This window comes from Bos indicus, chromosome 19, assembly GCF_029378745.1.
Source record: "Bos indicus isolate NIAB-ARS_2022 breed Sahiwal x Tharparkar chromosome 19, NIAB-ARS_B.indTharparkar_mat_pri_1.0, whole genome shotgun sequence".
NCBI lineage: Eukaryota > Metazoa > Chordata > Mammalia > Artiodactyla > Bovidae > Bos > Bos indicus.
The window spans coordinates 47,036,879-47,063,663 of NC_091778.1; the positions used below are offsets into that span (position 1 = coordinate 47,036,879).

General features: G+C 51.9%; 1 protein-coding gene across 1 annotated transcript in view; it reads left to right on the forward strand.

Moving 5' to 3' along the window:
* The first annotated feature begins 463 nt into the window (after nucleotides 1-463).
* Nucleotides 464-26,785, forward strand: part of CRHR1 (corticotropin releasing hormone receptor 1) — a 53,407-nt gene continuing 27,085 nt past the window's right edge. Inside the window, exons 1-2 of the mRNA XM_070773674.1 lie at nucleotides 464-779; nucleotides 24,969-25,056. Of these exons, the coding sequence (XP_070629775.1) occupies nucleotides 747-779; nucleotides 24,969-25,056 (121 nt within the window). The 5' untranslated portion in view covers nucleotides 464-746. The remainder of the gene's footprint in view (nucleotides 780-24,968; nucleotides 25,057-26,785) is intronic.

Genomic DNA, 26,785 nt, shown 5'->3' on the forward strand with positions numbered 1-26,785 from the left:
CGCAGCGCCCAGCTTCACCCGGCTTCCGCGGCGGCACTGCTCAGTCCGGGCTGCCCTATTCCCCAGCCTCCAATAGCTTCTCTCTTATAGATTCACCTGAGCCCCCCAGGACCCCCTCGGACTCTCCTGGACTCCTCGGGCCCCAACCTGAAATCCGGCGGAAGGAGGGAAGCTGCCTCCTCTCCCACACCACCCCCCCACCCCCCGCCCCAGCTTCTCCCCAGGCTGCGGCGGCCGCCAGCGCTGCCAGTGCACCCCGCCGATTGCCGCAAACCCGGCTCGAGGAAAGGGGGTCAGCGCCGTTAGGGCGCGGGGAGCCGCCCGCGGAACGAGCCGGGGCAGAGGAGGCGGGGCGGGGGAGGGAGCGGAGGGGCGAGGCGCTGAGGAGGGAGCGGAGGGGAGGGCAGAGGAAAGGAGGGGAAGGGACGCCCAGGCGAGGGGGCGGGGAGCCGCGGCGAGTATCCGCGCAGACTGAGGGGGAGACGGCGGGGGCGAGGCGGGCTCGCGGCGGGCGAGAGGCGGCCGCGGGCCGGGCTGAGTCAGGAAGCGGCGGCTGGACTTGCCCGGGAAGGGGAGAGCGAGAGCCCTCCGGGCCGGGCTGCGGAGCCGGAGAGCGCGGAACCGGGCACCTCCGCCACCGGCGGCGACACAGAAGCTCGGTGCCCACCCCGCGCAGCCCGAGCCCGCCCCCGCCGGGATGTCCCGGGGACCCAGGCATCCAGCACGGTGACCGAGCGAGCCCGAGGATGGGACGGTGCCCGCAGCTCCGGCTTGTCAAGGTAAGAGCGAGCCAGTCAGCCCTCGAGCACCGGGGGCCCCCAGTTCCGGGCGCGCAGGGCTGGCTCCGTGGGCAGTGGGTGTGATGCGGAGGGTGTGATTGGGTGTCACTGAGCAGAACTGTGCCCAGGTCCGGGGGCGGCCAGGGTTTAAGGGGCAGGCCAACACCCTCTTCTTGGACCTCTGGAGCCGGCGTTGAGCGGTAAGGGGAGAACTCAGGTGGGAAAAAAAAAAAAAAAAGAAAGAAATCATTGTGGCGAAGCTGCGGGGATGTTGGCTGGTGTTGGGGGGTGGGGGTCGGGGGGGGGTCCGCCCACCCGGGCAGCAAGCTCTGCGAGGGGAATCGCTCTAGGCTTTGGGAACCGACTCAGGGTTCCTCCTCCCACCCGTCCCGTGTAGACCCGGGTCCCGGGACAAAAAGCTCGGGAGGGGGCGGAAGATTCCCCATCTGCCCCAGCGCGCCCCCGCCCTGTTCCTGGGAGCTCCTTCCTGCCCCTTAAAGTCCGGGGAGATAAATGTCCCCCGCGCCTGCGAGCCCTGGATCAATATCGCAATCTCCGGAGAGCCGACCGAGCATCCGGCGGTAGTTACCGTTCCTCCGCCGCCGTCGCCGTCGCCACCGCTGCCGGCCAGCCCGCGGGATCGCAGCGCTCGGTCTCCGGTCCTTTGCACTCGCGGGTCCCTGTGCCTGCTTGCTCCTGTCCGGGCTCTGGCGACGCGATTCCTGCTCCCGGACTTTAGGAAAGTCGCCAGATCTCACGTCCGGACAGATCTCTCGCCCGGACAGATCTCATGTCTGTCGCTGAAGTTCGGGGGTGACGAGGGCTCCCCCTGGGCCCCGAGGAAGGTCTGGGGGGGTCGACACCCCGGCCCGCAGCTAGTGACGGCCGCCCCTTGCAGGTCCCGGGCGATTCCCAAAGCGGTTCGCCTTGCGGGGTGTAGGCGCGCAGGCAGCAGCAGGAGAGAGGAGTGGGTGGGCCTCGGCGCCGCCGCCAGGAGCCGTGTGAGGCTGTCGTCTGACGATCCCGACTCCGCAGGGTCAGAGTGGACAGCCTGAGCACAGACAGCGGCTTGACGGGATTCAGCGCATTTAAAAAGCGATTACACGCAAAAGAATGGATTTGGGGGAGGGGTGCGGATTGACTGATTTCCATTTTTCCATCAGTTATTAAACCAGCTGTACGTATGTAGCACACAAAGTGACTTGAGTTAAACCACCAAGATTTAAAAATGCAACTGCTGCCTGGTCATCAATTGAGACGTTATTAGTTACCTAGGTTTCCTCTAGTCTCTTTGTCCCTCTCCCGAATAGTTGTTAGTTTTTTAAAAATGAGTAAAGGTTGGTCTGATTAAACCCATATCCCCTCCCCCACGCCTTAACTGGGACTAGGGGCGAACCCAGAATTTATTTTCTGGGTGATCAGGGAGACCCAGGTAGGGAAGCAGGAGGAAAAACATCCAGAATAGGTGGCACTGAACGGGAATATTTTCCCAAAGGCTGCTGCTGCTAAGTGGCTTCAGTCGTGTCCGACTCTGTGCGACTCCACAGACGGCAGCCCACCAGGCTCCCCCGTCCCTGGGATTCTCCAGGCAAGAACACTGGAGTGGGTTGCCATTTCCTTCTCCAATGTATGAAAGTGAAAAGTGAAAGAGAAGTCGCTCTTGGGTGTACCAATGGGTCTAAATTTACAAAACAGAAACAATTCAAGGTTTCAAACAGATTCAAAGGATTGAACCGTAGGTTTTTGTTTTTGAGTTTATATGGTAATAGGTAAATGATCTTTCTCTCGACTTTCTTTGAATCATGTGCAAATTTCTGCTTAGAATTATGATGCTTTTCTAAAAGAAAAAAAATTTTCTCCTATTGTTGTCGTTGTGTGTGTGTATGTGTGTGTGTGCTTCTTGCTAGGTCGTGGGATGTGTGCCCTTTATGTCTGGCCTAATGAGCTCAGTAGGTGCTCAGTAAACTTGTACTGAATGAGTAAGATGCAGTGAATGAATGGTCAGCTAATGCAGTTTCATTTAAATAATTACTTTCTTCTTTTATTTATATGGCATGTACAACTTGTTGGGTAGTGTTCTACCTGCTTTGCAAATATTAAGTCATACTGTCCTCCTAACAGCTCTGGGAAGCCGAAATTATTCCTGAGCACAGAGAGGCTCTGTAACTTGCTCAAGGTCATGCTGCCAGTGAATGGTGGAGCCAGAATTCAAACTCAGGCACTTCAACTCTAAGACTTTCTCTTGTTAGCTTTTACCAGAAAATATTTGAAGCCACTAAAATCTCCTTGACTTCTGCCAGATGAGAGATAACTCAGGTAGTTTTGTCAGTATGAACATCTGAACTTAGGTGGGTGGTCGTGGTTGGTGGTTTAGTCACTACGTTGTCTGACTCTTGTAACCCCATGGACTGTAGCCCGCCAAGCTGCTCTGTCCATGGGATTTCCCAGGCAAAAAATATTGGAGTGCGTTGCCACTTCCTTCCCCAGGGGATCTTCCTGACTCAGGGATCGAACCCACGTCTCCTGCATTGGCAGGCAGATTCTTTACCGCTGAGCCACCAGGGAAACCCGAATCTAGGTGGGGTTCATCCAATATTCGGCTCTAACCCTCAACAAGTCAGCCAGTATTAGGAAAGGTGGGAAGGATCCGCTCTGGGGCCCCTGTTGTGAGCATCACACTGTACCGATTACAGAGAACTGGGGGAGAGTGTGTGCACATGTGCGTGAGTGAGAATGTGCGTGTGCATGGGAGGGGCCTTGTATATGTCAGTGAGGGAGAGAGGATGAGCATGAATCTGTGTGGATGCCAAGGGGACAGGTAAAATATGGTCTCTACCCCCAGGGGAGGGCCAGGGACCGAGCACCCTGAATCTCCAACCCAACAGCCACAGGTCCTCAAAGGGAGACTCGAGTGTGACTCAGAACAGCGGGTTTGGTTGAGTGTGAGAAGTGGAGAAAGCAAGGCCTGGTGGGCTATTTGGGAAAGTGAGTTCCACGGAGAGAGCTGGTTTCATGGCTGTTATCATAAAAGCAATCTAGCAGTATTACACAAAGTTTGAAAACCAGAGGGGAAAATTATTACAATCTCTCCCTCCTAACACAGCTATTGTTGCCATTTTGAAAATAATCTCTGCAAGCATTTTTTTTTTTTTTCAAGCACACATTTGGTCACAGCTGTGGCCTTGGGAAAGTCCTCTCACTGTTGCAGCCCAAGTCCGTCCCATGTTGTTCCAAGGCCTCGAGAGGGAGAACCTCAACATCTCTGTGTTCCCTGTGAGGGGAGGCTCTTTTGCCATGTCTGTATCCAGGCACTTCGGGGCCATTTCCCAATTGCTTCTTTGACAAATAATGTGGAGCCAGGTTTTGAGGGGAGCCTGGGCAGAAGGGAAATGAGGGCAAAAAAGTAAGCCGTGTCGGGGACTCCCCTGGTAGTCCAGTGGCTAAGATTCTCAATGCAGGGGCCCCAGGTTCAATCCCTGGTCATAGGACTAGATCCCACATGCTGCAACTAGGAGTTAGCATCCTGTGACTGAAGATCCTGCATGCTGCAACTAAAACCTAGCATAGCCAAATAAATATATATGTATATATTAAAGTGAGCCGTGGGGCATGGAGACAGCTGGCATGGCCACAGTCCAGGGACAGAGGAGGAGAGGGGAGCCGTCAGGATTTGATATGCCCAGCCCTGCGTAGGGGCATGTCTTGGGTCCATCCAGTTCTTAAGGAAGGCATAGATTTGTGGACTTAGCAGCAGCAGCAGCAGCAGCAGAACACCCATAGGGGCTTCCCAGTGGTAAAGAATTCGCCTGTCAATGCAAGAGGCACAAGAGACTAGGGTTTGATCTTTGGGTTGGGAAGATCCCCTGGAGAAGGGAATGGCAACCCACTCCAGTATTCTTGCCTGGAGAATCCCATGGATAGGAGCCTGGCGGGCTACAGTCCATGGGGTTGCAAAGAGTTGGACAGAACTGTGTGACTGAGCAGGAGCAGGACACTGACCAACGACCAGTGAGGATGAACTCAAGTGGAAAATCCATTTCTCACCCTCTCTAACATTTGGCTCCTTGGAAAGCATCAGCAGCCAGTGGGATTCAGCTGCAAAGGAGGAGTTTAGAGGGTGAAGGTGCCCCTTGGCAGCATCCCAAGTGCCCACAATGCTTATGAGCCCATGGGCCTGAGCCCCAGCTGTGATGTGACCTAGAAGGAAGGGGTTAGGCACAGGGTTGATCATTTTTAGCAGCTTTTGGGGTGGAAAAACCTTCAGCCTTGGAGTCAGCAAACCTGACATCATTCACAGCTATGCCTGTGTGGCTTCAAGTAAGTCAGTTTTCCTCTCTGAGCCTCAGTTTCTCTGTGAACGGGAGTATTTGACTAGATTCCCTCTTACATTTCATGTCTCTGTGAAAGATGTGTCAAATGGAGGCAATACCGAACTCATACGGTTGAGATAAGGATGAAATGCATCAACACCTGCAAAGTGCTTGGACCAGCTCTTGGTGCAGAGTTTGCTTTCAGAAAAAGCTGCAAGTTGACTGCTCTTCGTAGAAAATGAGCTGATGTGGGAAAAAAACAACCAGGAAAACCTCTTGGACATTCAGCATCTAGCATTTTTGCACCTTCCACCCTTCACAGCTGGGCCTAAGAATAAACCACACGTAGTAAGCGTTTCACGAATGTTTGTTGGCTGGCTGGATAGTATTGTTGCTGCTTCCTTCAGTGTAGTGTTGTGTGATCACAGAGGACCCGCTGCTGTTCCCACGAGATGCAGTTGTCATGTCCAGACAGACTGAGAGATGCCAAAACCACCCTAGCGGAAAAGCCATCTCTGATGCAGAAAAAATGGAAACTGCCCCCTAAGCCCACTATGGTTATTTTTAAAAGAAAAGGAAAAGGAAGCACCAAGCAGCCAATGTAGCCCCTGGTGATTTGGAGAAGCCACCGCAATGAGAGCCTTCGTACTGCAACGAAGAGTGGTCCCCCCGCTCGCTGCAACTGAAGAAAGTCCATGCAACAACAAAGACCCACTTCAGAGCTAAGGCCAAGTCTTAGCTACAGTTTTATCTTCAATGGGTGAATTTGTTAATTACAAATAACTCCTTTCTGCTTAGATCTTCCAGAACCGCTGTCAGCAGAGTCTGTTGGAAGTGGCATCATTGCATACTTTTTATTTTTTGGTATTTATTTGGCTGTGCTGGGTCTTTGTTGCAGCATGTGGGATTTTTACATTTCGTCCTGTGGGATCTAGTTTCCTGACCAAGAATTGAACTGGGGTCCCCTGCATTGGAAGCATGGAGTCTTAGCCACTGGACCACCAGGGAAGACCCAGCACAGTCAAAGATAAATAAATATTAAAAAAATTTTTTTAAGAGGAAAACTACTTTATGGGATCATCATAATGACTCATGAGATACCAAGTGTGAAATTAAGCCCAATTGCACATTGTCTGGCACACAGTAAGTCCTCAATAAATTTTAACTGTAATAGTCACTTAATAAAATTTTACTGAATTTTATCAATCCAAGGAATAACAGCGAAAGGAGGAGTGGTGAGGGAAAGGGAGGTAGAGGAAGGAATGCTTAGCAATGTACAATCTTCTCCAGCCCCACGTCTTCTTCACAGTCCCTGGGGAGAAGGGATGGGGCCCCTGCCCTCAGCCAAGCTAGAAGGGCAAAGGATGGAGGTGCCTGCTGTTGGCCCTCTGAGTATCTCTGACGTGAAAATATTTGACAATAAGGCTAGAGACATATAGGGAGGATAATACAAAATGATTAACTCACTGGTGCAAACAATTATTTTGAAAACAACTAGCTGGATTCTATTAAGCAACAGATTATTAAACATTTCTTTTGAGAGTAGTTGGTGTCAGCTTCCACAACATTAAGAAACTGGAAGGTCGGAGAGGGATGGAGGAAGGGAAAGAGGAAGACTTGGGGGAATATGGATGTGCCCTTCCTTTTCCTGTGAAGTGGGTGGGGGGAGATGCAGGTCTGGGCGATGGGTCCCCTCGACACAGATGGAACCACCGACTCACAAGCTTTCACTGAATGTGTTTTTTGGCAGCTCCCCACCCAGAAGCCATGAAGCCACTTTAGGGACAGATGAAGTGTTTTGTGGATGCTCCATCTTCCCTATAAACACAAGTAATATCCCAGTCCCACCTCTGGGTTTGCCGGCCCCAGGGAGCAGCCCCAGCGAGGTGCCTAGAGGTGGGGTTTGTGGGGGTACACACCTGTTCCCCTTCACCTGGCAGTCACTTCCCATCCTCCAGCCAGTGTGGCCAGGAGCCAGGATGCCTAGGTCAAAGCCCAGGACAGAAACTGACCAGACTGGTCCAGCTGCTTCCGTGCCTGAAGAACCAGGGAGGCCTCTTTTGTTCTAGTCTGTTATTTAGTCGCTAAGTCATGTGCAACTCTTTTTCGACCCCATGGACTGTAGCCTGCCAGGCTCCTCTGTCCATGGGATTCCCCAGGCAGGAATGCTGGAGTGGGTTGCCATTTCCTTCTCCAGGGGATCTTCCTGAGCAGACTACAATTTGGAGCCCATCCATAGTGAGTTTTAAGAGGTAGCAGGGCTACCTGGAGGCACTGTGGGAGACTTAGTTGAACCTCTAAGCACTGGGAGGTCAGGTCTTTGGGACAACGTATTGTTCAGTATCCCTGCCAGGTCCATGGAGCTGAAGAGCTGGAGGGCAGGCTACCCAGGGTGACTGGCTGGGTCAAGAGATGGCTGTGACATTTCCATTGACAGAGAGGGTTTCCCCAGCTTTGATTTGTGTCTCCCCAGTCTCCTTGGCAGGTGTGTGAAGGGTTCAGTGGTTTCCAGAGGCCCCAGCTGTTCCTGCAGCAGCCCCCCACTGTGCAGACAGAGCTGGGTGGGGTACAGAGGAAGGACCAGGGATCAGAGGGCTGAACAGTGCAGGCTGGAGACAGAAACTAGGCCACGGAGGGCTTTGGCTACCCTGGGGAAGGGTCAAAGGAAAGTCCCAGGCTATCTAAGGAGCAGAATGTCCCCGTGCACTGAGGGCCTTGACCCCACAGGCAGAAACAAAGGCCCAGCTGGGCACCCGTGGGCCGGCTCAGGATCGACAATTTTATTATGTAAGATTCGAACATGCAGACAGAGAGAAATCAAAGATGTTGTAGAGATGGAAACCGCTGGCTAAAGTTGGCATGAGAGGGAGAGATCAGGACAGAAAGGTTGGGAGAAAAGAGGAGAGAGAGGGAGGGAGAGAGGGAGAAAAGGAGAGAGAAAGAGGTGAAGCAAAGAAGTGCATGGTTTTTTTGGCCTTTCTAGCTTCGTGCTTACTCTTTAGCAGCCAGGAGAACTGAGGCCAGAGATGGCTTTTATTGGAAACCCCCTTCCTCATTTCTTACAAGAATTACCCTCACCCTCTCTAACCTGCTGCAGGGAACACCTTCCTCAGGCACCAGGGTCAGGATGCTCTGAGTCACTCTGTGTGGAGGCTGCAGCTACCTGCCCAAGGGAAGGAGCAACCCCATACCCTCCAGCACCCCCTGGGCTGGGCTTCCCAGCGCCCAGTTCAGAAGGAACAAAGCCTGTTGCCTTTGAGGTTCTAACTGGTCCCCAGTGTGCAGTCCGTCTCTTTCTTATACACACACACACACACAGACACACACACACACTGCTGGGATTCTCCAGGAGTCCTTTGCAGCATTAGTAACAGCATCCCCCCAATTGCTACCCCCTCAGAGGCTATTGTACAGTCAAACCAGTGAGACAGGCATGCGGCACCCACCTACTCAGGGCCAGGGCTGGAGGGCTGGCACCCAAAAGAGCAGCTGGGCCTCCAGGGACCATGGGGTCAACAGTGGGAGTGGGCAGTAGGTTGGACCATTTCTGTGGCCATGCCTTAGGCCACTCATGCATGGCTGGGAGGCCCAGAGGTGGTCCATGGAGGGAGGCCTGTGTCCTGGACTTGGGCTGAGTTCCTGCCTGTCCCCTCCTTCCTTTTCCTTTCACTTTGTCCAACTTCTCAGGCCAGATGCACCGTTCACTGAGCTCCCTCTGTGCCAGTGTCCACACGCACGACCCCACGGAGTCCTCCTGTCCTACTCCAAGTGTGAAAGAACCAGATACCCCCGCACCTTCCCACCCGCTCTTCCGGGCCTCTGCCCCAGCCCTCCCTCCTTTCTACCTCCACAGAAGACTCATTTCTGCCACTCGCCTGCCTTTGGCCATACTGTTCCTCCTTCTAGGGCTTCTGTTCCCCAGTCTTTTTTTTAATATAATTTTGAGATTCCCTGGAGGGGGGCACGGCAACTCACTCCAGTATTCTTGTGTGGAGAATCCCATGGATGGAGGAGCCTGGCGGGCTGCAGTCCATGGGTTGCACAGAGTCGGACATGACTGAACCATCTTGGCGCACGTGCACATTTATTTATTCTATTATTTACTAGTTTTACTTTTGGCCCTGCTGGGTCTTTGTTGCTTAGGGACCTTTCTCTGGTTGCGCCAAGCGGGAGCTGCTCTCTAGTTGTGATGCACGGGCTTCTCACTGCAGTGCTTTGTCCTGTTGCAGAGCACAGGCTCTAGGGCATGCAGGCTTCAGTAGTTGTGGCACATGGGCTTGATAATCGTGGCTCCTGGCCTGTAGAGCACAGGCTCAAAAATTGTGGCACGTGAGCTTAGCCATGGCATGTGGGGTCTTCCCAGAGCAGGAATCGAACCCTTGTCTCCCGCAGTGGCAGGCAGATTGTTTACCACTGAGCCACCAAGGAAGCCCTGTTCCCCAGTCTGTCTGCACCAGTCCTGTCTAACAGGACCACCAAATTCTTTCTGAACCATCACTACCCTCTCCTCCAGGAAGCCCTCCAGGCTAATCTCACTGGTCCTTTGCTTGCTCTCCCTGCCCCTCATGTGAGCCTCTAGCTCATGGCAGAGCCTGGGCTCCCCAACAACAGGGGACCTGCAACTCTTTGGTGTGTTCCCCAACAGGATGCTCAAAACATTTACCAACCAGACCCCACATGGACCCCTGGTCTCTCATCTAACTGGAGCCCTTGTCCCCCTGTAGATTCTGAGCTCTGCCTCGGCCAGGAGGACTCCCTTGAAAATCAAAAACAAAAAGGACTGCGTCCCCAGCACCTAGCCCAGTACTCCAAGCACTGCAGGCATACAATAGACACTGAATTTAGTGGAGGGCATCTTCCCCCTCCCACTCCCCAATGAACGTTTATCTGTGTGCGTGGAGGTGCTATGGCGACAGGAGGCAGAAATGGCAAGCTAGATGGATAAATACCCCTGGCTCTGCATGTGCATTTATGACTCGGTGGCTTATCGAGTGCTACACTGTTGGCATCACTTAGTAACATTTAACGATTCTGGTCCTGCCCTGTGTTCCATCCCTGATCCCCATAGCACCAGAGGCTCTTGTCCACGTGTAAAAGCACAGACAGCATTTTGTTCCATGAGGGGTTCTGGGCAGGGCTGGTAGGAGACATTGCCAGAGGGAGGTTTGGAACTGAACTGAGGACAGAGAAGCAAGAACCTTCTCAGAACCTGGGGTCTTGAGAGAGCAAGTCAGGGTGCTTTAGTCCCCAAGGAGGGGGCTGGGAAGGAGGTTTGGGAGCAGCCTGGGGCTCCCTCCCTGCCGTTGTCCCAGTTCTGCTGGTTAAGAGGCAGGAATAGCCAGGCGAGGCAGAGGTGGCAGAGGACACAGGTGAAAGGGAGTGGGCCCATTCTTGGCTCCAATCATGGGATCCCATCTCTCAATCCACATCCCTCCCCTCCAGCTCCCTGTGGGTGGGGGTGGGGCAGCTTTGGTGTCTTTCTCTCTAGGTTGCTGGGCCTCAGTGGTCTTACCATGAATGCTGCTGCCAGGCTGTGAAACTCTGGGCCTAGGCAGTGGCACACATGCACCCCTGAGAAGCAGAGCACCCCTAAGGGAGTCTCCCTCAACTGTCCCTAAAGTTGAGGAGGCAGGAGGCCTGGCTGGCTGACCTTGGGCAAGTCCCACAGCCTCTCTGGGCTTGGCCCTCCTCTGGACCACGATGGAGAATTAAGGAGGAAATGCCTGTGTGGCAAGGGGCCTGACCCCACCAAAGCTCCTGAGTGGGACCTGCTGCTTTCCCGGTGAGATCCCTCCCCCGCCTCCACTGTCCCCCTCACCCCCTACCCACTCCTCCCCTTAATGCTGAGCCCAACAGGTACTTAAGACTCTCCTCCTCCATGGAGCCTTCCCTGATGAGTTGGCCATTGCACTCTCTCCCCCAGCTAAAGCGGGGCTTCTCAAGCCAGCTATGGGGAAGAACCGTGTGGGTCTTTTCGATCCATGGCACTTGGGCTTGTTGTGCATGACGACCATGCAGCCTGTACCACACGACTCTCCTGCAGAGCTGGACAATGTCTGAACTGGGTCTAGACCCTGTTCAGTGAGATCACGGCAAAGACAACTTCACACCAACGTTTCCAGATGTCACTCTCTGTAGCAGTCTGCAGCCCCACACCAGTCCCCACCACTCTTTCAGCAGCGCTGATCTAAAGCCCTCTTTGGGGCCAGGATGCACAGCCCAGAATCCCTGGTTCACTTTTCAAGGGAGTCTGGCTGCCAACCAGCCCTGCCCCTGTGTTCCTCCTACTGGAAGACTCAGTGCTGTAGCCACTGGGCTGGGCTGCCAAGTAGGAAGAAGTAGGAAGAACCCCTGTCTGGGAGGGTGGAAACCTTCGTCATTCAGAGCCCTTACCACTCGGCAGGTTCTGGATGGGCCTCTCTCCTGCCTTGTTCTTACTCATCAACCTGCACCTTTATCACCCACCAAGGTTGGAGGGGAGCAGGGAGGGGGACGACACATGACACTCACAGAGCTTAGGTGAGACGAGGGAAGCCCTTCCTCTGTGGTGGGCTCACGCCACAGCTTGTAGGACTTAGCCCCATGCTGGTTCTAGCCCTTATGGCTGGGCTCACCCAAGATAAGGGAGCGCGATTTCTGCAGGGTCAGCTCTGTCTCCCGCTTCGAGGAACTGGACCGGGTGTTGGGGGACAGGCTGGCAGGTCCCTGCCCACTGGCTCTGGGAAATGCTGCATCCGTCCATGTCCTCCCTGTGCTGCTTGATCTCCAGCATTGATTGCACCCACAGGTGGCTGCCTGGCTGTGTCAGGACAGCAGTGAGCGGAAGGACCTCCCATCCGTTGGTCAAGAGGGGTCATTCTTGCCAGTCTCCTGCCTTCAGGCTGAGGCTAGGAGGTGGGGGAATGACCAGTCCAAGTCCACAGAGTGAGATCGCAGCCTCTTCTTGTCCCGCAGGATCCCCACTTTTGTCCTCCCATTCTCCAGGGTTCTCCTCCCAGTAACCATCTTCCTTCCACATTCCCAACTTCCATGATGGGCCTGCAGGTGAGGACTTCCAGAACTGAGAGGGAGCTGCAAAACCCTCCAGCCCAGAGTTTCCCCTGCTCAGCACCACTGACATTAAGGACCACTCCTTGTTGGGCTTCCCAGATAGCTCAGTGTTTAAGAATCCACCTGCCAATGCAGGAGACATGGGTTCAATCCCTGGGTCAGGAAGATCCTCTGGAGAAGGAAATGGTAACCCACTCCTGTATTCTTGCCTGGAGAATTCCAGGAACAGAGCAGTCTGGCGGGCTACAGTCCATGGGGTCGCAAAAGAGTCAGATGTGACTCAGCGACTAAACAACAACAACAACAACAAATTCCTTGTTGTGGGGCTGCTCTGTGTATCTGAGGATGCTAAGCAGCGTTGCTGACCTCTCACCATGAAATGCTGGTAGCCTCTCCTAGTCGTGGCTGCTGCTGCTGCTGCTAAGTCGCTTCAGTCATGTCCGACTCTGTGCGACCCCATAGACGGCAGCCCACCAGGCTCCCCTGTCCCTGGGATTCTCCAGGCAAGAACACTGGAGTGGGTTGCCATTTCCTTCTCCAATGCATGAAAGTGAAAAGTGAAAGTGAAGTTGCTCAGTCGAGTCCGACTCTTTGCGACCCCATGGACTGCAGCCTTCCAGGCTCCTCCGTCCATGGGATTTTCCAGGCAAGAGTACTGGAGTGGGGTGCCATTGCCTTCTCCGCTAGTCGTGGCAACCCAGAATATCTCCAGATATTGCCTCCCGTCCCCCAGGGGACAGAACTGCCCCCCGTGAAGAGCCACTGGGCCGGCGCAGTTCTCTTTCAATCCTGGTGAAGTTTCAGAATCACTTGGAGAACAGGAAAAACTAGAGACACCCCCAGATTTCCCCGCAGGCCCAGATCTCTAAGGGAAAGCCCGAGAAACAGAATTTTCTCTCTCCTGGCTGCCAGGCACCGGTCTGAAACTTCCAATTTTGTCTAATTCACTTCTTTTACAGATAGAGAAACAGGCAGGGCCATTGGCCGTCTTATGGAGGATTATTTGATTATTGCTGATCTCTGCCCTGAATCTCCCTGCTGAGTGGGGTTGGGTGGTTCAGCAGCCCCCTTTAAACCACCCCTCATGGCCTTGGAAGGCAGTCACTTCTCCAGGAAAAAACAGCCTCGGACCCTTGAGCGGTTTTCTCACAGAAATTAATTGTCATCCGTCTGATGATTTCATGCTGCCTTCCCCTCCACACACACCGCTTCACGTCTTTTTTTCCTCAATTTTTAAATTGTATTAATTAATTTATCTTAATTGGAGGCTAATTACTTTACCATATTGGGGTGGTTTTTGCCATACATCGACATGAATCAGCCATGGGTGCACATGTGTCCCCCCACCCTGAACGCCCCTCCCGCCTCCCTCCCCAGCCCACCCCTCTGGGTTGTCCCAGAACACCGACTTTGAGTGCCCCGCTTCATGCATCGAACCTGCACTGGTCATCTGTTCTACGTATGGTAATATATGTGTTCACGTCTCTTTTAAAAAGCAGCTTCTTAAAGGACAACCCTTTCCTGCCGACACCGAAATCTCCCTCACCTCACACTTGTCAGAGAGTGGGCCGAGCGAGAGCACGCTGATAGTGGCACCTGCGTGGCTGATGTCTCCGCGCCGTCCCCAGCACCTCGGCTCTGTCTCCCCGTGTAGCAGATGCCTCTCCCACCCACTCAGGGATGGATTCCTGGTGTCTGGGAGCGGCTCCCGGGGCAGGGGCTGGATCAGAGCCCCAGCGAGCTCCACTGCCCTGTCAGAACCGAGATGCATCCTTCCTGAGCCCCCAGCTGACAGGGCTGTACTGGTGTCTACCCCTCAATTCCACAGGGAGCCAGGCTATGCCCTGGAGCTAGAGGTCAAGAGGGAAAGGAAATCTGTACCTCCTCTTTTGGAGGATTCGTCCAGGGTAGCGGGGGTAGTGGGGCAGGTGCATCCTGAGCCCAGGGCCCCAGGGAGAAGGCCTGGAGGCAGGAGCCCCCAGGTGTGCCCCACTCCCTGAAATGTAGGCAGGAGATTTTCCTTTCCATTTTATTCCTCTCTGCACAACAGCAATTTAAGTTAATTAAATGTAACAATAAATTATTTCTCAATGGCCTAGAATAGAATAATCTTTCACTGCTCACCGGCTTTGGGGAAAGCACAGGCTCTTTGCTTTGAGGGTGTGGCTGTCCTAGACAGAGGCTATTGGGGAAGGAGCTGACCTGGGGCAGAATGGAGTGGGGAAGAGTGATGGGGAGGGGCAGAAGTCCTGGGTCAGTTGAGAGGGTTGAGAAGGGGCATCCGGCATCACCACCCTCTGTCCCAAGTCTGGTTTCACTCAGGCTAGTCTTTAGAGCACTACTGCATGAATCAGAAAATGCACCCCACCCCCAGGGGTCCCAGCTCTGCTGATGTGCACCCTGCAATTCCAGCCCCCAGAGACCCCTCTACTTGGCACCTCTGTGCAGGGCAGAAATCTCACAACTGTGTGTGGGCTCTGCACCTCCCCCGTATTGTCATTCTGTCTCTACAGATATATCCCCTGTAGGCACACAGGTTTCCGAAGAGTTGATTGCGCATATGTTTTATTCCTGCACACCAGATCCTGATTTTTAAGTCCAACGGGAGAGCCAGGTTTCTAAAGAAATCTTGATTTATGATCCCTCCTCTTCTTCATATTTAGATTTTCTTCTCCTGGCTTTGCTTAAAACAGGCTGTTACCTTAAAAACCACAGCTTTGATGAAGGGTCAATATCCAAAATGTATAAGGGGAACCCATACAACTCAATAGCAAAAGCACCCCTCCAGATAAAAGTGAGCCCTGCAAATAATCCAATGAAATCTGAAAAATGCAAATAAAAAACACAATAAGTATCATCTCACATCTGAGAGTGGGTATTACAAAAAAGACAAGATAAGTGCCAGGGAGGATGTGGAGAAAAGGGAACCTCAGTGCACTGTTGGTCGGAATGTAAATTGGTACAGCCACTATGAAAAATAGTATGGAGTTTATTCAAAAAATTAAAAATAGAACTACCATATGATACAGCAGTTCCACTTCTGGGTATGTATCCAAAGGAAATGAAATCATTACCTTGAAGAGATATCTGAATCCCTGTGTTCATTGCAGAATTGTGTATAATAGCCCCTTGGACAGCAAACAGTAAGGAGATAAAACCAGTTAATTCCAAAGGAAATCAACCCTGAATATTCATTAGAAGGACTTAATACTGAAGCTCCAGTACTTCGGCCACCTGGTGCGAAGAGCCAACTCATTAGAAAAGACCCTGTTACTGGGAAAGATTGAGGGCAAGAGGAAAAGGGGGCGGCAGAGGATGAAATGACTGAATGGCATCCCTGACTCAATGGACATGAGTTTGTGCAAACTCTGGGAGATAGTGAAGGACAGGGAAACCTGGCAAGCTGCAGTTCAGGGGGTCGCGAAGAGTTGGATGCGACTTAGTCACTGAACAACAATACAATAGCTAAGATACGGAAACACAAAAGTGTCTGTCAATGGATAAATGGATAAAGAAAATGTGGAATATTATTAAGACATAAAAAGGAAATTCTGCCATTTGTGATGACATGGATGAACCTCGAGGGCATTATGCTGAGTGAAATAAGACAAAAAACAATAAGTACCTTATGATCTCACATATATGTGGAATCTAAAAAATTCAAACTCAGAGAAACAGAGCAGATTGGTGATTGCCATGAGTGAAATGGAGATGTGGGAATGGGTGAAGGTAGTCAAAAATACAAACTTCCAGTTATAAGATGAATACATCCTGGGGGTGCAAGGACAGCGTGTTGACTGTAGCTAACAATACTGTGTTGAGTATTTGAAATTACTGACAGAGTAGATCTTAATAGTTTCTAACACACACACACACACAGTTGTAACTATGTGAGATAATAGATGTGTTAACTAATTGTGGTAATCATTTTGCAATATATATGTGTATCGAATCATCATGTATACTTTAAATTTATACAATGTTATATGTCATTTCAGTACAGCTGAAAAAGACCATAGCACAGAGCAAAGCAGTCAGGATGGTCAGATATTTGGGCTGCGGAGCCAGGGGACCCCAGAACCCAGGAGGAGTGGGCTTTCCTTCCTTGGCCAGCAGGCGGCAGTGTTCGCTGAGGGTCTTTTGCCTCTGGTGGCCTCCAGGGAGGGCTGCAGTCTCGGCCTCACTTGGGCAGCTTTTGGCCCCAAGTCAGGATCTGCCACAGTCTCCTGGGCCAGGGAAGGCAGCCAGGCCCAGGTTCTTCCCCCAGTTACTGAAGGGTCTCCACTGAGCATACAACTCTTCTGCTCTGGGTCTCTGTACCTACAAATGATGAAACTGACCAGCTATGACAAGCTGATGCTCAGGAATCCACCTCCGCACTTCGGGTCTGGTGGATCCATCTCAGCCTAGAGTCTGAGCCCTTCCACAGGTGGTCTGTGCTGCCCCAAAAGCTCAGGACCTCCCCCCACCCCCCTCCCCCGCCTGGAAAGCCCTCTGTCTCCTTCTCACAGTCTGTGGCCGCTCTGCCATCCTCCAGCTCACCTCCCCCCAGAAGCCTGCCCACATCGTCGCCTTGTGCTGACCCCTCCTGTAATCCCCCTGCACTCATGCACACCCTGCCTTGCCATTCTCCTTTGTGTGTGTGTATCTGTGTCTGTGTGTGTGTCTATGTGTCCTTCCCCGCCTCTTTTAGATTCGTTTCCTTTTCTTCAAATCAAGGAATCCTGGCCTGCTTGAATGTAGAATCCCAGTTCAACAAGGAGCTCGGTGCGATCACTTAGTTGGATGGTTTAAAAAAAAACAAGACAAAAATCAAAACAACTTTCCTTTTAAGCTGAAAACCCCTTTTTTCCTTTGCAGCCCCTCCCCCAGGGCCTGGGAGGAACACCAGGACAGCTTGTTCTACTCCAACCCTGTCCGTAACCAAGAAAGATTCTAGGGCCCTAGAGTGACCCAGTCATGATTGTGACTCCACGGGCACTTTGTGTGTGTGTGTGTGTGTGTGTGTGTGTGTGCGTGTGCGCGCTCAGTCACTCAGTAGTGTCCAACTCTTTGCAACCCCATGGACTGTAGCCCACCAGGCTCCTCTGTCCATGGTATTTCCCAGGCAAGAATACTGGCGTGGGTTACCACTCCCTTCTCCAGGGAATCTTCCCGACCTAGGGATTGAAGCCACATCTCTAGTGCCTCCTGCATTGACAGGTGAATTCTTTATCACTGCTGCGCCTGGGAAACCCTTATGGGCACTTGTAGGAGTCTTTAAATTCCAGAAAGCATCTCTCTCATTATTCTCCCCACCAGTCAGGTGGTCTCCATCTCTGTAATGCAGGTAAGGAAGAGGGTATTGCCCAGAGGGGTGAGGTGACTTGCCCACACAGACAGTGGCAGGACTGGGCTCAGAGCCCAGAAGAAGGGGGAAGAATCTCGCTGGAAGACCACTCTCAAATGCTAAAGCTGTGATTCTGCTGGACAGCCATCTCAGTCCCTGGCCCCTAGGAGAGGTTTTCTGGGGGCCTCTGGGGCTCTCCCAGGCTGAGCATCAGAGGTTGTGAAGGGGAGGGAAGGCTGACCCCCTTCTCCTTGCTCCTCCTGAACTTTGGAGAGGTGAGGGTGGCGCCTGTTGCCTCCAGTGGCCCTTCAGGACTCTCCCTGAAAGGTTAATTACCAGATCATCCCATCAAAGGAAATTGTGCTTCTGTCTCTTAAAGACCAAACTGAGCCTCAGCAGCGTAGTTATTTACGGTCTCTAATAAGCATTTTCTGGGTGTGATTAACCTTTATGCCAAAGTCACACTGGGAATTGGGGGTGGCAGCTTCAATTCCAGCCACACTGCGCTGGCCAGGGGGTGGGGCATGGGCAGCAGCTGGAGCAGCCTGGAGGGGGCAGCTGTCAGACTCCGGCCTGCCCACCCGCCCTCTCCACGGGCTCCTTCGCCCTCCCTCTCCTCGGCATCCCTTCTTCCCATGCCCTGCCCTGATCTCTCTTCCTCCATCTTTCATCCACTTGAAAGACAGACCCAGAACGCCTGCTTACTGAACCCCAACCTCCACTCAGCACTAAAAGCAGTTCAACTGTACGTGCGTGTGCGTGCGTGCTCCGTTGCTCAGTAGTGTCGGACTCTTTGCAACCCCATGGACTATAGCCTACCAGGCTCCTCTGTCCATGGGATTCTCCAGGCAAGGATACCGGAGTGGGTTGCCATTTCCTCCTCCAGGGGATCTTTCTGACCCAGGGATTGAACCCGGGTCTCCTGCGCCTCCTGCATCGGCCAGTGGATTCTTTACTGCTGAGCCACAACCCCTTTGAAATGGGGAGCAGGAGACTTGCCCTGTCTGCTCTCCGGAGCTCAATGCTTCTCCCATGTCAGGGACCCCGTGTCATTTTATGTGATGCTGTGATTAAGCCACAGCATGCCCTTGGCCTTCCCAGATTTAACATTCAAGGTCTGGCTCTTTAGCAAGTGGAGAGATTTGCAGCTGAGGTACAGGTTTTATTTTGGGGCCTCGGGGCTGCCAGGCGGGTGCATTACCTCGTGAGTGAGCTTAGCGCCCGCCAGCTTCAGATCCTCAGTCCCATTTTGGTTTTCTCTCCCACCTCACAAAGTCCTGAAAACTTGGTTTGTCAAAAATGGTTCTGAAAGGAGGAGCCAGTGGCCAGGGCTGATGACAGGGGCGCCCAAGAAAGCAGCGGTTCTTAGGTCAAAGCCACTATCGGTAACTTTGGGAGAGGATGACGTGTCCAGTTTGGTGAGGCCCAGGCCTCTGATGTGACCCTGCTCATCACATGCTCTGGCCATATTTTGGGGTGCTAGACTTCACTGAGCAGTGGAGAAAGCTCTTTACCCTCCCCCGAAAATCGTTGGCCTTACATGCAACATTCTTCTTTTAAAAAAATTTTTATTTGGCTGTACCGAGTCTTAGTTGCGGCCTGAGGGTTCTTTTTTGTTGGCTGCACCCCATGGCACGCAGCACTTCCCTGACCAGGGATCAAACCTGTAGCCCCTGCAGTGGAAGCACAGAGTCTTAATCACTGGACCACCTTTTAGTTGCAGCATTTGGGGTCTGGTTCCCCGACCATGGGTTGAACCCGAACCTCCTACATTAAGAGCTCAGAGTCCCAGCCACTGGACCACAAAAGAAGTCCCTACACGTAGCATTCTGCATTTAATCACAGGGTTTCATGCCCCTCACCCTGCCTTGTGTGTTTGTGGGCCCCAGATTAAAAACTCTCAGCTTTAGAAGAAAGCAAGCAACATCCTTGAAACTCCAGGGGCCTGTCTGCCCCTACAGTGTAATAATATCCTGTTGGCAGAGTTGGAAAACTAGTGAATGTTGAAGAGGAGATCCGTGTTATGGTGGAAGGAAGTACACAGGAAAACTCTGCACTTTTCATGAAAGTATGATTCAGGAATAAGCCAGGAGCGTGACAAACCCTTCCGCGGAGCCAGAGGTGGCTTAGATCCAGATTCTGTACAGAGCCGAGATTTCCTGAGAGGGGAAACTGGTTGGGGAATTTCAAGAAGCCTTTTTCTTGGCATAATGCAAACCCAGCCCTCTTTTGGGAGAAAATGACTTTGTGAACCAGCACATCCATGAGAGGTGAGGATCGAGGTTATAGGCAGCCAGCCAAGGACGGGTGTTGTGCCATGGCATTTGCTTTGGTTTCGTGATGAATCTGGATTTGCCCACTCCTTGTTGAACCCCAAGACATTAAGATTCGAGGCTAAGACCTTCTGGCTGGTGTATTTGCTATCTAATTAGAACCCTGGTGCGTAAGTGCTTTTATAGAGGCAATTCCATGCATTTGGGACTAGTCTGAGCTCTCCAATTGCCAGGGTCTAGTGTGTGTATGGAGAAGGCAATGGCACCCTACTCCAGGACTCTTGCCTGGAAAATTCCATGGATGGAGGAGCCTGGTGGGCTGCAGTCCATGGGGTTGCTGGGAGTCAGACACGACTGAGCGACTTCACTTTCACTTTTCACTTCCATGCATTGGAGAAGGAAATGGCAACCCACTCCAGTATTCTTGCCTGGAGAATCCCAGGGATGGGGGAGCCTGGTGGGCTGCCGTCTATGGGGTTGCACAGAGTCGGACACGACTGAAGCAACTTAGCAGCAGCAGTGTGTGTATGGAGGGGAGCTGGGTGCATGGATGGGGCACAGAGTTGCTTGGCATTGGAGGGTCGGGGAGATGCTGCCAAGAGGCGGGGCTCTGGGCCTGATGTTTGAGGGCTGCAGAGTTCACCAGGGGAAGGGGTGAGCCAGGGTGAGGAGTGGGCAGACCCCAGCAGGACCCCGTGTGCTGGGAAACCATAAGCAATTCAGTGTGAATAAAACATGGCATGCTTTCAAGGAAGAACTGAAAGACCAAAGCACAAAGCGCAGCTTCAGGCTTAGGATAGCGGTAGAATGCCAGGAAGCAGGGCTGATATTTTTATACAGGGTGTTACCGGTTTCTTTAATTTGCCTGTGGCTGAGTTGGCTATGGGAGCCCCATTTCCATTCTGTGTGTGTGTGTACACATGTGTCCGTGTTGGGAGGTGGCAGAGGCAGGGGTGAGTGACAAGCCAGGGCTAGGGGTCCCTAGTCCGCTTCTAGAAGAGGTCTCTGGCCATCCCAGGGGAGCAGCCCTCCCGGGGGACAGCTCACAGCCGGGTGTCCGCTGACTGTGCCCAGCTGACAGCAGGTCTGCCAGCATGGACGCTGCTCTCCACTCAGCCTGCAGGAGCCACTGGCGGGCCTGGTGGCCTCCACCTCTCTCTTGCTTCTGCGTTTTTCATTTGGAAAATGAGGGTAAAGATAATTTGCCATCTCTCTGGGGACCGTGAAGTTTAATGACTGATTAATAAAATGTTGGGAGTTCCACAGGACCAGAGAGGTGACTGGGTTTGTTCTAATCACTCCTGGGTCCCAGGAGCAAGGTAGCTGACCCCAGCTCTGTTGGCCGAGGCCAACCTCTGGGCATGGGATGGGGGCACAGGGCCAGGGTGAGCTTGGGGCCCGGAGCTTGGCCCAGTTAGATCCGAAAGACCCTCATGATGTGACAGGTGGAGTGTGCCAGTGAGGGAATCAACAAAGCCCACTGCGGGCTTAGGCTCAGCACTGAGGGGACAAAGCGGGTGAACCATCAGGGTGAATGCGGGAGCCGGGGACTTCCTGCCAGAGGCCAGGGGGTTGGGCAGGCTCTGACCAGGAGTGGGGAGTATTCGGTTCTGTCTTGGAATGTAGGGTGGGAGAGAAGGGATCAGGATCTGCCTTTGTCATCAGACAGGAGTCGGAAGGTGGGTGGTGCCAGTGGGGGCTGGGGAGAGTCTGGGCTAGTGGGTGGGGGCCAGTCTGGGGAGAAAATACATGAGCAACAAGGCCGGAACTAGGGTCAGGCAAGTGAGACATTTTTCTCAAGCATGGGATTTAAAAAGCTGCCCAAAATCACACCATCAAGATAAATAATATTTTAATGTTATCACTGATTTTTCCTTTTACCCCAGGTTCCAATAGGACCCAGCACTGGTAGTGAGCCTGCCTGAAAAAAAAAAAAAAAAAAGCTTTTTATATGTTGTTTATCATGGAATTTTTTGCATTGATGTAGAATTTTTTTAATTAATTTATTTGTTTTGGAGGATAATTAATTTACAGTATTGTAGTGATTTTTGCCATACATTGACATCAATCAGCCATGGGTGTACATGTGTTCGCCATCCTGAACCCCCCTCCTACCTCCCTCTCCATCCCATCCCTCAGGGTCATCCCAGTGCACCAGCCCCAAGCACCCTGTCTCATGCATCAAACCTGGACTGACGATCCGTTTCACATATGATAATATACATGTTTCAATGCTATTCTCTCAAATCATCCCACCCTCACCTTCTCCCAGAGAGTCCAAAAGACTGTTCTATATAACTGTGTCTCTTTTGCTGTCTCGCATACAGGATTATTGTTACCATCTTTCTAAATTCCATATATATGCGTTAGTATACTGAATTGGTGTTTTTCTTTCTGGCTTAGTTCACTCTATAATAAGCTCCAGTTTCATCCACCTCATTAGAACTGATTCAAACGCATTCTTTTTAATAGCTGAGTAATACTCCATTGTGTATATGTACCACAGCTTTCTTATCCATTCATCAGCTGATGGACATCTAGGTTGCTTCCATGTCCTGGCTATTATAAACAGTGCTGCGATGAACATTGGGGTACACGTGTCTCTTTCAATTCTGGTTTCCTCAGTGTGTATGCCCAGCAGTGGGATTGCTGGATCATAAGGCAGTTTTGTTTCCAGTTTTTTAAGGAATCTCCACACTGTTCTCCATAGTGGCTGTACTAGTTTGCATTCCCACCAACAGTGTAAGAGGGTTCCCTTTTCTCCACACCCTCTCCAGCATTTATTGTTTGTAGACTTTTTGAGAGCAGCCATTCTGACTGGAATGAGATGGTACCTCATTGTGGTTTTGATTTGCATTTCTCTGATAATAAGTGATGTTGAGCATCTTTTCATGTGTTTGTTAGCCATCTATATGGCATTGATGAAGAATTTTAAAAATATTGCATTAAAACATTATGTATCTAACTACTAAGATTTTTGGTGCTCAGCCTCCACCCCTTATATTCTGCACCTGAAAGGAATTCCTTGCCCTTCTCACCTTAGTCCTAGCCCTGCCAGTGAAGGCTGCAAATGCTTGCCGGTGGCGTTGGCCACCACCCTGGCTCGGGTCTAAATTTGAAACTTGCTCACTGTGGGACTCGGACAAGCCCCTACCTCTCTCCCAATCCCATTTTCCTCTGACATGGCTTAGGCTACTTCCAGATCTATGCGTCTCTGTCTGAAGTCCTATTGCAGGAAGGGGGACTCCTTCCAGGGCCCAAGAGTGGGTTCTTTTCCAACACTTGGGAATGAATTGTCCAAGGACACACATGTACTGAAAAAGCAAGAGACTGTATTGGGAAGGGGCACCCCGGCAGAGAGCAGCAGGGTAAGGGAACCCAGGAGAACTGCTCTGCCACATGGCTTGCAGTCCCAGATTTTATGGTGATGGGGTTAGTTTCCCGGTCGTCTGGGGCCAATCCATCTGACTCAGGGTCCTTGCTGGTGGCACACACATTGCTCAACCACGATGGATTCCAGCAAGAAGGATTCTGGGATGTTGGTAGGACATATGGACTGGCATCTGTCTTCTCTCTCCTTTTGATTTTCTTGAATTCTTCTGGTTGGTGGTCACTTGTGAGTTCTGAGTTCCTTCTCAGGACCTCCTGTTGTGAGATAACTCATGTGAGTGCTTACTGTCTTGCCTGGACAGGGCTGGAGGTTTTGGTCACTGTTTCCCCTAATAGTTCTGCAGTGGATTTTGCAGAACTGTTTGCAAATGGGCTGGGGCCGAGACCCCATGGAGGGTGGAGGGAGGTAAGAGAGAGTCCCAGGGAGGGGAGACCCCAGGAATAAAGAGCAGGGAGCAGGGGTGTTGATGTGGAGAGGAGTCTCCCGTGAGGTCAGGGAGACAGAGCTCTGCAGGTCACCAGGCTCCCATGTCCTGACAACTGGGAGGAGGGTCTGATTTCCATCCTTCCCTACCCCAAACCCCCAGATGCTTCTTAGCCCTTCACAAATCAAATCTCTAGGGAAACAATCGTCTAGCCTCCAACCCTTGACTAAATGAGAATCACCAAGTTCAAATCAATCAACGTGACCTATTTCAGGTTGTAGACCTGAAACATAATGTAACCTATTAACGTATTCAGCAAATTTAAATGCAATGAATAAAACAAAATCCCTGCCCTCTTGGAGCAAGCTGTGCTGCTTACAAAGGACTCCTACATACCCTGCATCCTGTAAGCCTGGGGAGATGGGGAGGCTATTATGCCAGTCTTACAGGTGAGGAAACTGAGGCACAGAGAGGTCAAGTGACTTGCCCATGGCAACACAGTGGAACTGGGGCTGGACGCCAGGTCTCTTGACTCTAAATCCACAGGGAGGGTGTTGACCTCAAGGGAGGGAGCACAGTGATTGTGTGGGGGTGTTAGTTGAAGAAGGGTCAGCCCTCCATGGAGCCCATGCTACTGTCCCCAAGTAGGCTGAAATTTTGGAATCAGAGTGATACAGAGTCCCCAGGGATGTAAGAGGCAAAGGTTGTCCCGGGAATAAGGCAGCCATCTTTCCAGACAGATTTATCCCTTCACCTCTCGGGGCCTCAGCTTCCTCGTCAGGGACAGCCACACCTGCCCCACAGAAAATGAAGTATCATTGTGGATGTAAAAGGACTTGGTAGATGGTTCAGGCACAATTTGCAGTGACCACTAATTAGCTGGACAGGGATGAGGGCCGGTGAGGCAGCTCATTAAACCACGGGCCCTGAGCTCCTGCAGTTGGGGAGGGAGTGAGGCAGGGAGGTAGGCTCACTATTGGGGGTCTTCTGTGAGCCCAGGGGAGAGGAGGGGTGTTCAGGGGGCAGGTGGGAGGATGTGTGTGTGTCTGTATGTCTGAGTGTGGGTGTGTGTTGGGACACAGCTGGGCCATCCTTGTGATCCCATGAGAATGGAGGTGGCTTTATCAGGCAGAGCCTCCCTGTCCTCAGGGAGAGTTCACCTCTGTCCTGGGAACCTGGGCTCCCGCTGTCACCTGCCTTCTTTTCAGGTTCCTCTTAGAGCAGGGCAGCCCCAGATGTTGTAGGCAAGAAAGACACAGGGCAGGAGGGCAGGGAGGCTGGGTTGGTGGGAGAAGGAGGTGTGTCTGGATAAGACTGTACGGAGGAGGAAGGAGACTAGAAGCGGCAGGAAGTTGCAGTCCAGACTGCTCCTGGCACAGTCTAACCGACTCCCTCGCCTCCTGTGCCCACAGGCCCTTCTCCTCCTGGGGCTGAACTCCATCTCTGCCTCCCTCCAGGACCAGCATTGCGAGAGCTTGTCCGTGGCCAGCAACGTCTCTGGTGAGCATGCCCATCTGCCTCCTGCAAGGTTCCAGGTCCCCAGAGCCCCACCACCCATCTCCCCCAGGGCTCCAACACCTACACATGGCTGGCGAGAAGGCAGGGATAGTGGAGGGATTTCCTCTCTGGGGCTCCAAGCAATCCATCATTTGTCCACAGAGTGCCGTGTTAAGTAGGAGTGGTGGGAAAGAGCTGCGATTAGGTGACAGAGGGGCTTGGGGCAAGTGTGCCCAGGTGTTATCTCCTGGCTCTGGGCTGGAAAACAGGGGAAGACACCCCAGCCCTTGCTGCTGTGAGAATCAACAGAGCGGAAGGCTGGGCTGTGACTCAGGCGTCAGTGAGGAAGAGAGTCTGCTGTTCTGCTGCTAAAAATGCCTGGAGCAGAATATGCATGGTGCTAACTATGGCTGGATGGCTGGATGGTATCACCGATTTAATGGACATGAGTTTGAGCAAACTCCAGGAGATGGTGAGGGACAGCGAAGTCTGTAGTCCAGGGGTCATGAAGAGTCAGACAAGTGACTAAATAACAACAGCTTTGTGCAGGGCACCATCCGAGGTGTTTGAGAACAGATCTTCCTTGACTCGCGATGGGGAAACGTCCAGGTAAACCCATTGTAAATGGAAAATATCATAAGCCAAGAATGCATTGAATACACATAACCTAGGCGTAGCTTAGACTTGTCTACTTTGACACGCTCAGAATACTTACATTAGCTACAGTTGAGCAAAACCATCTGACGCAAAGCCTTTTTTTTTTTTTTTAATTAAAGTATCGTATGTCATTTATGGCATACTAAAGTGAAAACCAGAATGGCTGTGTGGGTACAGAGTGGTTGTAAGTGCATTGACAGTTGTTTCTTCTCATAATCGCATGACTGTTTGGGGACTGTGGCTGCTGCCACTGTCCAGCATCAGGAGAGAGGATTGTACCACATGACTAGCCTGGGAAAAGGTCAAACTTCAAAATTAGAAGTGTTGTTTGTGCTGAATGCCTATTGCTTTCAAGCCATCGTAAAGTCAAAAAATCATTAAGTAGAACCATCGTTAAGTCGAGACTGTCTGTGTATTAACCCAGTTTTCACAATGACCTCCTGAGGCAGTAGCGGGTATATCCCTTTTACACATAAGGAAACTGAGGCCTGGAGCAGAAGTAGTAAGTGCTGACTTGAGCCCAGGCAGCCTGGCTTCCACATATGTCCCTTAGCACCGTGCTCTACGCCTCCTCAACAGAAAGGACTGTAAATGTTACTAATACTTGTATAATTTCACCATTTACAAAGTGCTTTTGTATAATAATCCTATTTCATCCTCACAAGAGTTTACGATGCAATACTTTGGCCACCTCATGCAAAGAGCCAAATCACTGGAAAAGGCCCTGACACTGAGAAAAATTAGAGGCAAAAGGAGAAGGGGACGGCAGAAAATGAGATGGTTAGATAGCATCACAGACTCAACGGACATGAGTTTGAGCAGACTCCGGGAGATAGTGGAGGACAGAGGAGACCGGCGTGCTGCAGTCCATGGGGTTGCAAAGGGTCAGACATGACTTAGCGACTAAACAACAATTTATACTCATGAGGAAACTGAGATGGGAGAATTAAGTTTGTGGGCTCTGGGGCCACGCGTTTTCTAATCTGGAGTGCGGTCCCTGAACCCTCATCCTGACCCCTTTAACTAGGGTCTGACGATGCTGTTGCCCAGTGAAGATGGAGAGGGGTACCTAAGG